The sequence below is a fragment of the Vespula vulgaris genome, chromosome 5 (genome assembly GCF_905475345.1).
Source record: "Vespula vulgaris chromosome 5, iyVesVulg1.1, whole genome shotgun sequence".
NCBI classification, from domain to species: domain Eukaryota; kingdom Metazoa; phylum Arthropoda; class Insecta; order Hymenoptera; family Vespidae; genus Vespula; species Vespula vulgaris.
Window position 1 is genome coordinate 2,783,628 of NC_066590.1, and position 13,716 is coordinate 2,797,343.

Consider the following 13,716-nt stretch of genomic DNA (forward strand, 5'->3'; position numbering starts at 1 on the left):
TTATATTTCATTATTATGTCATGTTCGTTGGTATTAAAAAGAGAGAGATCAATAAGAATCAATATTTCTATCATTTGAAAAAGAAAATTTTACGTAGATTTTCTTCTTTTTATAATATACTCCTATTACGTTTTCTATACAAATTACACACATCCAATCAATATTTCTTTCTTCCTATTTTCAGTCATTATTAATATCGTATTTATATTAATTCGATCGTATGTCGTAATTATATATACATCGATAATACTTATATACTTTAATTAAATACATATATATCTTTATATATATATATATATATGAAATATATCATTTTATAGGTTATAAAAAAGAGATAGCGAAAGAAACGTCTTCCCGCATGAAACTAACGTGTGAAATGATCGTCGGTGCCGATCGTCACTTGTCGATAGGTCTCGTTACTCTTCGGGACCCATCGGCCTTGTTCGGCGATACGAATGCTCACGTTAACTCCAGTCACTCGACGCCATGTTTGTTCGTGAGTCCCGCTGCCGACATGACACGTGTGATTACGTCTCTCTTAATTACAGGTAAGTAATTAATTATTTTCAAGATACATTTTCCATCGGTATATTCATCTATCGCCGACATTTCGATATATAAATGGTGTGTATCGGTAGCTCGTTTAAGCATCGTTGATAAAAGATTCGCGAAAATAATATTCGTGCCTTTGACGCCCGTTTCGATTTTATGACGTAGTACTTTATATGTATATATATATATATATATATATATATATATATATATATATATATATATATATAATTAATTTCACCACTATACAATATCAATACTTATTGTCTTTTTGGATGATATAAAATTCCTCCGATCGTTCGTATTTTCGATATTTAGAAAATTTCATAATGTGGAAATATATTACGACGTGATAGTATGAATGAAGTGAGAGTGAGAGAAACAGAAAGAAACGTAAAGCTAAAGAAGGATAGATACATATATGGCGTCGTACGAAGAGACTAGAATTTACGAGTAAGTAAAACGCAATATAATATCAAGAAAATTAATATATTATACAGGAGTAGATAAGAAATAAGAAATAATAAAGAGAATTCTATTGCGTAGATTTTTTTTTTGTAAACAGAATTACGTCGACATGCGAGGTTGTACGACAAAAGTAAACGTCACGTAAATTTATCGTTAAGTCAGTAATAATAACCTTGGTATATAATATATTTATACTTGCGAACGTGTGTGTGCGATTCATATTTTGAACTTGTTATTTAATGAAAACGTTTCTTTCTTTCCCTTTTGAATTTAATATGATACATCAGTTAAAACGTCTCGTATATTATAATGTACATATTTAATTATGTCATATTATAAAACGGGTCTACGCTAACAACATCATCACGTGATAAGATGTAAATAATTTAGATATTATTTGCCGTGTAGCATTTGTTATATTCATTGTAACCTACGGAAGAACTAATTGATTGCATACTTTATTGGAATTTAAAATTTTTAGTCGAGCGACGTACATTACCATTTATAAAATCGACCTTGTCTATCAATATGTATATGTACATATTGTATATATATACATACATATATACATACATATATATACATATATATATATATACATACAGATGTATCATATGAGACATAAAAGATTGATAGAAAATGTCAAAATAACATCCCTCGACTTGCAATGGTATTTATAATTTCGTTAAATGAAATAATTTCATTAATAGCATGACATAAATTCAATAATAACACATACATACATAAATCTGAACATTTACAATTCATTCAATAACTTTATATTAGTAAATCATAACCTTTACTTCTATTTCTGAGATATTGAAAAAGGGCGTGGCAGGGCAGAGCAGACTTAATATTATCCAATTTTCACATTTTCAACGACTGGATTAACAAGAAGAAAAAGAAGAGGAATTCGAGTGTGCATATAATTGAACATTCATTGCAATTTAGTTAAAAAAAAGACCTTTTACAAGTTTGTCTTCTAAAAGTTCTCATATATCTTATGGCTTTGCATCTCAATGGGCATTGGTAGGAAAAAAAGAGGTTAGGTGTTGGCTTAACGATGACTCGTGCAAAAGAATAATTGATTTGTAATATCACTAAGAAACTTTTGTTTCGTTATATTGGCCATTCTATATTGCAATAGACCGTCATTATTCGATTATTTCAACTAGTGAAATGATTGAACTGAAAGGAAGAAGGCGTGTCCGACGCTTAAAAAGGCGTGGCATTAAGATTTTCACGATTTTATCGTTCGTTAGGATATATATACCACGTTGTCGTCTCAAAACTACAAAAATCTATTTTCTCCTTGTAAACATCTTTTCTCTTTATTATTCTTAAAACAATTGTGTTCTTTTCTCTCCTGTTTTTCTTCCTTCTTTCTTTTCTTTTTACTTTCTTTTTTTTTAGGAGGTTAAAAGCATTTCTCTGTTGTATTTTAGGACTAATCCTTAAATATTCTACTCTCTCTCTCTCTCTCTCCCTCCCTCCCTCCCTCCCTCCCTCTCCCTCTCTCTCTCTCTCTCTCTCTCTCTCTCTCTCTCTCTCTCTCTTTCTCTCTCTCTCTTTCTCTCTCTCTTTCTCTTTTTTTTCATTCTTTCTTCCTTTTGTGTTTATTATTGTTTGAGATCTGATTTTCGACTTAATGCTACGACATCGAAATTGGTCGTCATTTTTTATTTTAATTCATTCTTCATTCATTTGTCTGATAGATTTATATAACAATAATAATAACAATAATAATAATAATAATAATAATAATTTGATTAAAATGTTGCATCAATCGAAACAATTCTCATTCATCGATTTATTTGTTATTTATTATTTTAAAATCGAACGAAATTGGATTAACGTCCCACGGGCGAATATATATATTCTCATCGAGAACGTCCGTCAATATGTTTACTTATCGGTATATCGACGTTATTTTTTTATTTTGCGATTTATTTCTCATTTATTCATAATATTCGATATAGATCTATGTGTATGTATGTATGTATGTATGTATATACATATGTATATACATACATACATACATACATATATATATATAATTTTATTAAAACGTTTAATCGTTTGCACGATTCTCGTTCACGGATTTATTCGTTATTTGTATTTTTAATCGAACGAAATTAGATTAAAAACGTAAATGCATTCTCGTCGAGATGTTCGTCAATATTTTGTTTCTTTCGCTTACGTTATAATAAACGGTTATTCTTATCAAAAGCAATTTACACGATTTATTTCGTCGATAAATTTATATAGTATAACATTTTAGTAACGAGTAAGTTTAATTAAGATCGTCACGATTCTCATTAATGGATTTCTTATTTGTTTTTATTCGTAGTATATATATATATATATATATATATATATATATATATATATTTAAATGAATTCTTTATAAATGCATTATTAAAACGTACCTATAAAAATATCGTGAAGCTTAGTCATATTGGATGTGTCTTATCGCATAATCAATTAGTAATTAATAAATTAAAACCAATAAATTAAAAAGTTTTCGTTAATTATTAAATTATTTTATGTATATACGTATATATACATATATATATATAAAAAATGTGTATATTATAAATTTATATATGAATTATTAAATTATCGTTATTATTTTTTTTCTTCGATGCAAATTTATTTTTTGTTTCTGTTTTTCTTTTTCCTCTTTTTGTGTGTGTGTGTGTGTGTATTTTTTTTTCCCAAAATTATTACATACCTGTTGCTGATTTTCACGTTGCGTTGTTAAACGTGCTTCGACGCATTGTCTGGTCTCAAGGAAGGCCTGTCGTTGAGCCAATTCTCTAGGATGATGTGTCAGCGCACCAGCAACGTTCGTACCACCGACCACGACTATCGAGCTGAGAAGCTGCAACCAAAGCGTATTTCTCTGTTAATCGATAATCTCGTAACATCGGAGTTCGAACATTTAAGCTGACATTAGATCGACAAATAACTCGAAAAATTTATCAGTAATAAAATTCGTCTGCGTTTTTTTTCCTTTATTATTATTAATATTTTTTTTTTTTTTTTTAAATAAAAAATTTTAATCCTTGGATTCGTTCGTGCGTAAGTTATATTACAGGTCGTGCGTCCTTGTTAAATTTATATATGTGTATATATATATATATAATTTTTGTTGTTTTTTTATTTTATTTTAAGTCTGGTCATCGTCCACGTTTTACAAAGAAAATTCGTTCGACTTAAATAAATGATCGTTTGTATCGTATTCAGAGAGAAAAAAGAATAATAAAAGTAAGGAAGAAGAAAGAAAGAAGTAGAAGAAAATGTATATATTTTTTTATATTAGACATTCATGACCAAGACCGTTTTTTTCAAAACAGTTCGTACAGTCGAAATAATTCTTTGATCGTTTCCGAAAAAAAAAAAAAAAGAAAAAAGTACAAGAAAAAGAAACTAGAGAGAAGGTTCTAAAAACAAATAGAAAATACGATCGTGTTCGTTATCCTTTAAGAAATTCTTTCAAGGACTTTAAAACTCGAACGTTTCTTAACGACTTCTCGTAAAATAATCCACTTTGATAAATTTCCAGTTATTTTATTAGTTAACGTCGGAAGTAACCACGCGTTAAACTTTCCAACGAAGATTTAAATTTTGAATTATTATATTTTGATCTTCTCTTTTTCTCTCTCTCTCTCTCTCTCTCTCTATCTCTCTCTCTGTCTATCTCAAATAGTTTTGATCGAGTATCGAAAAAGTATATGATTTTTTAAACAAAACGTGACATATACTCTTTCTCTCTTTATCTGTCTGTCTTTCGTAGTAACAGTAGTAATAGTAATAGTAATAGTAATAGTAATAGTAATAGTAGTGGTATCGATGAATAGCTGTATGAAAAATGAGCGCGAAACCCGACAGTGGATTAGTACTTCTTTTAAGGCGAAGGATCTGCGAACAAGGTAGCTACTAAGAGAGGTTTAATACTGGATCAGTGTCCTGTGAGTCTGTGGATTCTGGAACGTGCGTTAGGATAGAAAAGTTTAATGCCGGATTAGTAAAGTGGTGAAGGTAGAAAGAAGCTGGAAATCGAGAAAAAGAAACTTGAAAGAAGTAGAAAAATGAAAAGAAAGAAAAAGAGAGAGAGAGAGAGAAAGAGAGACACAAAACTAAGTAATATATACATACACACACACACATACGTACGTACATATATGGGTATTCTATATGGTGATCCGTGTGTGTGTGTGTGTGTGTGTGTGTATATTTTTTTTCTTTTGCTCAGTATGTTGAGAAAACAATAGGCAAGTAGATTAAAGGAATTTATTATTGTAAGAAACGGTTGAAAATATTTTTTTTTCTTTCTTTTTCTTTCAACTACGAACACCCACTCGTATGTATATACGTTTCTCGATTTGATTTGACACTAGTAGTAGAGAAACTCGTAGAATTACGGTTAGATACAAATTGGATTGCTAGGTCTTTCTCTCTCTCTCTCTCTCTCTCTCTCTTTCTCTTTCTCTCTCTCTTTCTCTTTCTCTCTCTCTTTTTCTCTCTTAGCTCTTTCGAGAAATTAAGGAAAAATACTTCGGGTGCGGTAGCTTTTACTATGATTACTTATGCGTTTATCTAAGTTTTCTGACAAGCATGTCTAATCGAAATTTAATGCTTTAATGATTAGAATGGGTTTTATAATCGAGTTTTTATAGCCGAGACTTATTTTTAATTTATTTAAAATAAAAGATTGAAAGTGTTAATCTTTCGAAATATATTTTTTGATCGATTTTTATTTATATTAAATACGTTTTTATTATACGTTTTATATAGGGATTGGATGTAGAAATTTAATATTTTGAAATGTTTGGAGAGAGTAGGAGATACATTTTTATTTAATCACGATCAATTTTTTTTTATTTTACATGGAATAAAAAATCAAAATATAATAATATTTTAAAATTTGTTAAAATATTTTTTCTCTCTCTCTCTCTCTCTCTTTTTTTTTAATTAGATAAATTTTTCTTTAATATATAGAACAGGAAATCTAAAGTTAACGTTTCTACGTTCATCGAGAATACATTTTTATTCGATACAACTCGATTTTTATCTTATATATATGCAAGACAAATTACTTGTAGATTTTATATCTTGCGTCTTAAAATTTATATCTTATAAAGAATTGGATTCTTTTCGATGGAAGTTATTTCACGTGTCTTTTTATATTATCCCTACAATTTATGTTTATAAATATAGATATACGTGAATCTGTATGTATATATGTATGTATATATGTATGCACGTATGTATATATGTATCTATGTACGAACTATTTTCGTGATTCCAGGTAGAAACACGTCACCAATGTCGTTGTATTGTCCCAACTACGAGTTCGTTGATTACGTTGATACGAATTCTAGGCGTAGATTCGTAGCATAGGTCAGATTCACGACACTATTCGCATAGTAATCGCCTAGGAGTAATCATAACTATCGAAGAGAAGAAGAGAATCCATCGCAATTCGTGACGACAGAGAAGGAAGAAGAAAAGGAGGTGGAGAAGGAGGAGGAGGAGGAGGAGGAGGAGAAATCAGAAAGAAGAAAGAAGAAAGTTCGAAGACACGAAAAAAGTTTAGAAAAATTTCATCGGAGTTGTGTTCGATATATGTAGGACATATTTACTCTGCTTTTATATAGGAGGTATGTACATATGTGTAGTATATCTAATGTTTTAATCTTTTAATGTCTAAACTTGATCGACGAGAAGTTCTTTTCGAGAGACCTTTTTTTTTCTTTCTTTCTTTCTTTCTTTATTTTTTTATTACACAAAAGCCTCGTGTATCGATCGAATGAACGATAAAATATGGACGTATAGGAAGTTGGGATATTTTCATGGGAAAAGTAATTCGTAAGTTTTGATCCGAGATTCTTTTTTCTTTCTTTCTTTCTTTCTTTCTTTCTTTCTTTTTTTTTCTTCTTCTTCTTAATTTCTTTTCAATTTCGCTCATAAAATATATTCAACGGATGACCCGAGTAACTTTATCGACGGCTCAATTTCTGATACTTAAAAATTTATTTTTTGACGTATAAAAATATCGATCGACCGAACGATCAAATATAGATGCATACAGTATCCGAATATTATTTTCATGAAAAAAATTGTTGATCGCTTTTCGTTTAATTTTCTTCTTTCTTTTTTCATTACTTTTCTTTTTCCTTAATTCTTACTCGTAAAATAAATTAGTAAGGTTTTAGTAATACACTTTTATCGCAAAAGTAACGAAGATATATCGAATATGTACTCGAATTAAATGAAACACTTCGTAGGGTTGACGATAAAGATTATTTTTAAACGGTTTGGATAAAAAGAAGGTGAGAATGAGGAGATGGAAAGATTCTCGATCCTTATTAAAAACGACATAAGAAGACGAGATTCGAAAATTCAACATTCTGAGCGTTTATAAATTTCGTGATATTGAAATCTTCGAACGGATTTCGTTGCAACCACCTGTAGGATCGTCAAATTATTCTGACTATACGCAACGTCAAAACGTCCTTCTCATATTCGTATTGAAAAATATTTCACAATCGAAAAGAGAGAAAGGAGTTGGCGTTCAACGGGAGATCTTCGACGGGAGAAAAAAAAAAGAGCAGACAAAAAAAAAGTCAAATCGTTCGTAGTCGCTTTACTTTTTTCTTTTTGTTTTTTAATTTTTATCTTTATTTTTTTCCTTTTTGCTATTAAAATATCTTCGAAAAGACGAAAATCATGGTAGTGGCATCGACGTTAATTAAATTAAATTAATATCGTCGAATTGTAATTTGAATGTTGAATTAGAATTATGAATTAATTACTATCTGCATTTATGAGGGATTTTAACAAAATTAGAAATTCGACCGATCCAAGTAGGTGTTTATAGAGAAACTAAAGTACTGGGAGATATAGAGAAATATATATATATATATAAAGAGAGATAGAGAGGGAGAGAGAGAGAGAGAGATAGAGGGAAACTTGTTCTATGAATGTCAATTATTCAAAAGGTATCTCCTCGAGGTACAACTTTCCTTTACGAATGTGCACTACTTAGGAGATTCTACACTCCCTTAAATCGTTGTAAATTTAATCTTGATATTACACGCAATTGCTGACTACCCTTCTTAATATTGTACGCGGTTGGAACGTTGTCTATAGTTGTTTGCGTAACAATAGTTAAATGGCTAAATTGATGGAAATCATCTATTCGAGCTTATATCCCAAATAAAATTTGTCTATTACGAATGAGATATCATGTAAAATATTTCTCGAGTAATCGAATTATTTCTTTCATTTCTTTTCTTTTCTTTTTTTTTTTTTTACTATTTTTTTGCCCCGAAAATGTCAGGATTTTTTTTTTTTTATTATTATTATTATTAACACGACCTTGATATTAACCGAATGAATTTTCCAACGGTCGAGTTATTTCTTTATTTTTTTTCTTTCTTTGTTCTTTTTCTTTCCTGTTTTTTTCGTAAAACTTTTTTCTGCACGTTTCTGCAGAGAAAATTTTGGGAAAGGTTGTACGTCATCGATAAAATGATAGTATCTACATTTTCTATATCTATTTAAATGGGAGAGAAAAAGGAAAGAACAAGAAATATCGAACGAAATCGAAATGTTACGTCGGTCGCAAACGATTCCTTATGACGTTAGAACTGTTCGCGTGTTGAAATCCTCTTTGATGTCACCACGAAAAGGTACGCATATCTATTCGCAGCACGATACTAATCACTTCCGTCTATCTTCCTACGTGACTTTATATACATATGTAAGCATATATATATATATATATATGCTTGTATCATTACGCAGCAATCATATTTCATATTCTCGCTAGAATCAAATACGTTTCTGATATCACGAGACAGATGCATCTCTACTACATACATATACACAGATATATATATATGTGTGTGTACATATATGTTTCTAATCCTAAGAGATATATCAAGAAGATTATTCTCTTTGATAACGATCGTAACAATAGAAATCATTCTACCGGAAAAATGTAATATTTCCCAACGTTTCACACCGATAATCCTTTTCTAAAGCTCGTTCTTTTCTTTTACCATATTTTCTATCGATCAATCATAGTAAAAAAAAATAAAAAGTAAAAAAATAATTAGGACAGAAGGGTATTAATAAAAAAAAAGGAAAGAAAATACAAAGAAAGGGAGATTAAAAAATAGCAGGTTCGTTATCCCTTTTTTTATATTGAAAAAAAATTGAGATAATCTCCGACACCCCCTCCCTCCCAACCCTCCTTGCCTCCTCCCCTAGTCGAATCTATTATATATGTAGACTCGAGTAAATCGACGAATAATCGTCGATTCGTGTATACGGAACTACTCTGGCAGGTTCGTTAAGTGAAAACCGACGTAGAAATAAATTACTCTGGTTCTCTTGCGAAAGGAAAATAGAGAAAGAAAAAAAGAGAAAGAAAAAAAGAGAGAGGGAGATAGAGAGGAAGAGAGAGATCTTTATCTCTTGTAAACGTTTATCGAGTGTAGCACGTGCGTAAAGTCTATTAAAATAATTGTTTATACTTCTCGATTTCATTAAGTTTCTCATTTCAAAGCTTTCGCAAGATAAAGTAAGTGTACCAGTGATTAATTGTTTAATATAGGTTGACCTGTACAGAATTACCGAGCCATTTTCAAAAATCAGTTACTCTTTTACGAAACTTATCTATTGTTCTTTTTTTTCTTTTTTCTCTTTTTTTCAAAATCGTAAAGCTACGAACTTGGAAACTTTTTATAACTCGATACTATTTCCTATAATTCGTGCAGTCACGATCCTGTATAATTTATCCAATTTACATGTCTTTAGAAGATATATATGTAAATATGTATTTAATACTCGTGTTTCTTCGAAATACATTTAATTTATCGAAATAAATTTAATTAAAACGAAATATATATATATATATATATACATGTATATGCATAGACTATATATTATATTTAATTATATACATACATACATATGTATATATATAGAAAAAAAAATATATATATATATATATATATATTAGATACACGTGTTCATTAAATACATTTAAATACGACGAGATTTAGTCTCTTTCTTTCTTTCTCTCTCTCTCTCTCTTTTTCTCTTTCTTTATTTTCCTCTCTTTCTCTTTGTAAGTGAAAGAAAAGGGTGAGTCGACCGAGAGAGGCCATTGTTTTAAGCATTGTTTCGTGAAGAGTGTATGAGACAAAATGGATGCCGATGAGGAAGGGAGGAAGGTGATGGAGACAGGGTGAACAAGGGTGGGGAAAATGGTGGACGATGTCGTCATGGCTCGTTGTGGCGTTTTCGCGTCATTAAATCGTCGGAGCGTGCGGTATCGTTGAGTGGCTCGCATTGACGCCAAGAAGAAGAGGTTTTACAGAGAAAAGACTAGACCCTCTGGCCCTACCTCCATTTTCCTTTTCCTTCTCCTTCTCCTTTTCCTTTTCCTCCATCTCTCTTCTCCCTTCTCCTCATCCTTTTGTACGCCTTCAACTTCCAACGCGTCCAAGGAAATATCGATTTGCCCTTTTTCCCGCCCCTATTTCTTTTTTGCTCATTTTTCTCTCTCCCTCTCTTTCTATCTCTGCCTCCCTCTTTCTCTCTCTCTCTCTCTCTCTCTCTCTCTCTCTTTCTCCCTCTCTCTCTCTATCACTCTCACACTCTCACTCTCTCTGTGTGCGTTTGTCTCGTCTTATATTTTATCTTTTCTCTTTTCTCTTTCTTTTTCTTTTTCTTCTTCTCTTGTTATTTTTTGTCCGAAGTTATGCGAAACGTTTTATCTACCAACATATTCGTTCTAATTAATTTTCGAGTGATGATTTAATAGAGACGTTAATTGGCTATCGTTAATACTCGTTAAGGGTTGTAGGACTTACGAATATGAATTTTCTTTATTTATTTTCTTATTATTTCCTCGAAGATATTTTTTTTATTATCTTCCCTTCTTCTTCTTCTTCTTCTTCCCTTTTCTCTTTTCTCTTTTCTCTTTTCTTTTTTCTTTTTTCAAATAGCGTTGTAGCGTCTTTCATACCGGTTTTCTTTTTCCTTTCTTCGTTCAGGCACGCGAAATGTATTATATATATAATATAATATTAGAGATTAATTTGTCGCGTAATATTTGTTAAAGGAGACGTAATATTTACTCGTCGATCTTTAGTTTTGTTTAAAGCAAGAATATTTTTAATAGACATTTCTATTATTTCGTATATGAGATATACGTGTGTGAGTGTTCGTGTTTGTGTTTGTACCTATCTTTTATTTGTCAAAATCTTTAACGATTAATATTCAAGTGATATTAAATAAAAGACGCATTAATTACTGCTTATAAAGTTTTCTACTTAGTATTTTTTTTCTTTTCTCTTTTTTTTTTCTTCTTTTTCTTCTCGAGTCCAAAAAAATTAATGATGGATTTCCACTGAGGATAGCGGATTATTAAAAAAAAAGTGTTAAAATAATTGAAATGAATATGTGAAAAAAATATGTCGATTGGTTTAATAAAATCCGTAAATTGCCAACCATAAAATATTTATATATACATATGTGGATGCATACATATGTATCTAGATATCTACATATGTATGTACGCCCGTAGCTTTCCATATTTAATCCGATTACAGGCAAAAGGACGTGATACTCGTCGTGCAACGTTAAACTGACGAACGTAAATATTCTAAATAATATTTTTATCTTTTTTTTTTTTATATTTTTTTCTTTTCTCTCTCTCTCTCTCTCTCTTGTTCTCTCCGTATCTCTCTCTTTTTCTTTTCAATCCTTTAATGACTCTAAAAATACTCCAACGGACTTACTACGAGTAGCCGACACCAGCTAAATCTTTTTTTTTTTTTTTACCATCTTTTTTGTTCGCAATGATAAAAAGAAAGAGAGTGCGAGAAGAGAAAAGATGGAAAAGAGAAGAGATTACGGATTTGTTAAGAAGGAAATGATAAAAGAAGAAGAATAAGAAGATAAAAAGAAAGAAAGAAAGAAAGAAAGAAAAGGGAAACTCTCAGAGAGAAAATAAATATTCTAACGTTAAATCCGGATGAAAGTATGTTAATTCCGTGCGAAATCAAGGTGATTCATGAATACGTATAAACTAGAGCAAGTCAAAAAAGAAAAGAAAAAAAAAGAAAAAAGAAGGATAAAGAAGAAAAAAATGAACAAAATAAAATAAAATAAAACATCAAAAAAGAGAGAGAAAAAGAGCAATTTAAATTCGTCGATTCCTTTTAATACATAGTCTTAAAGTGAGACGAGACGAGACGAGACGGTAAGAGATCGAGTGAGTGAGTAAAAGAGAGAAAGAGAGAGAGAGTGGGTTGTAAAGGTGGGTGTTGCGAAGCCAACAGTGGATCAACTTGTTTCTCGTCGGAAAACTAAGCTCTAACGAGATGCAATTAGTTCGTAAACAGGTCGCTACCTGTCGTAGTCGTAATCGTAGTCGTAGTCGTAATAGTCGTAGTCGTAGTCGTAGTCGTCGTTTTTCCTTCGTAGAAAATGCAGAGAGTCGCGGGTATATTTGCGATCCTCGAACGATCTCGTAAAACTTCGGTACTTTATCGTCATTCCTTACTAATTAACGCGTCATGAAATTTATTCAGAATTTACGTGATACGCGTGGAATTAAAGCTATACGCTGCATTCGACATACACACACACACACACACATATATATATATATATATATTATTTTTGATTTCTCATTTCTTATTCTTGCGTTTTAATTTTGATTTCGTTTTGTTTTATTTTATTTCATTCTGTAACTTTTTATTGGAAAGAAAACAAACACGGACGATCTCTATTTTCATTCACGTTTATTATGTTTTCTTCGTCACTCTTTTTCCTTTTTTGTTATTATTATTATTATTATTATTATTTTTATTATTATTATTATTATTTGTTTGTTTTTTATTTTTCTCTATCTCCGACGGTCAACGACAAAGCCGCGCTACGTCCTATATTTGATTTCTTTTTTTGGGAATTTTATTTTCATTTTTCATTTTTTTATTTTCTCTCTCTTTTTTTTTTTATTTTTTTTTATATTTGGTTTACTTTATTTATTTATTTATTTTTTTATTGGAAAGGCAAACAAATACGAGACAATTTCGTATATGAGTTTAATAAGATTTTGTGTTTTAACGGAATAATGTCGAGCAAGAGATTCGCTCTAGGAAGAAGTAGATTATAAGCATTTCTCTGTATTTTTATTCACGTTTATTTGGTTTGTTTCTTTTTTCTCTTCTTTCTCCGTGCAACGTTCAGGGACACTTTTCTGGCTTTCTGGTTACAAAGTTAAATGAAAAAGTTCACATGCATACGAGGATAGAAAACGAGCCGGTTAAAAGAGACTACCGTGCGTTGAGAAACACGATATCTCTACGTGTGAAATACACTCTGTCTATATACATACACGTACGTACGTACGTACGTACATACTTGTCTATGTGTGTATGTGTGTAATATACATATATAGATATATTTATATATATAAATATATTAGAACGTGGAAAATGTTTCTCGAGTTAAAGTGCATCCGAATAATTAATAGCATTCAATACGACATTATTTTTAAAGAAGAAAACCGTATCTTATAACACTAATAATAATAATAATAATAATAATAATAATAATTTGTCTAATCTAGTCACGAATATTTCAACTCAAAAAGTAGTCTTAAAT

At 30.4% G+C, this 13,716-nt stretch overlaps 2 protein-coding genes across 8 annotated transcripts in view; one reads left to right on the forward strand and one right to left on the reverse strand.

The window, feature by feature from the left end:
* LOC127064228 (uncharacterized) overlaps positions 1-13,716 on the forward strand; it is a 132,382-nt gene that overhangs the window by 55,886 nt on the left and 62,780 nt on the right. For 3 of the 4 annotated variants that reach the window (XM_050994982.1, XM_050994981.1, XM_050994980.1), the window contains one exon: positions 321-548. In XM_050994982.1, the coding sequence (XP_050850939.1) occupies positions 359-548 (190 nt within the window). In that variant the 5' untranslated portion in view covers positions 321-358. Of the gene's footprint in view, positions 1-320; positions 549-6,334; positions 6,687-13,716 lie in introns of all 4 variants that reach the window. The other variant, XM_050994974.1, reaches the window with a different exon arrangement.
* The window catches only part of LOC127064207 (adenylate cyclase type 6), a 72,597-nt gene that overhangs the window by 19,408 nt on the left and 39,473 nt on the right, over positions 1-13,716 (reverse strand). For all 4 annotated transcript variants that reach the window (XM_050994892.1, XM_050994893.1, XM_050994895.1 and 1 more), the window contains one exon: positions 3,755-3,904. In XM_050994892.1, the coding sequence (XP_050850849.1) occupies positions 3,755-3,904 (150 nt within the window). The remainder of the gene's footprint in view (positions 1-3,754; positions 3,905-13,716) is intronic.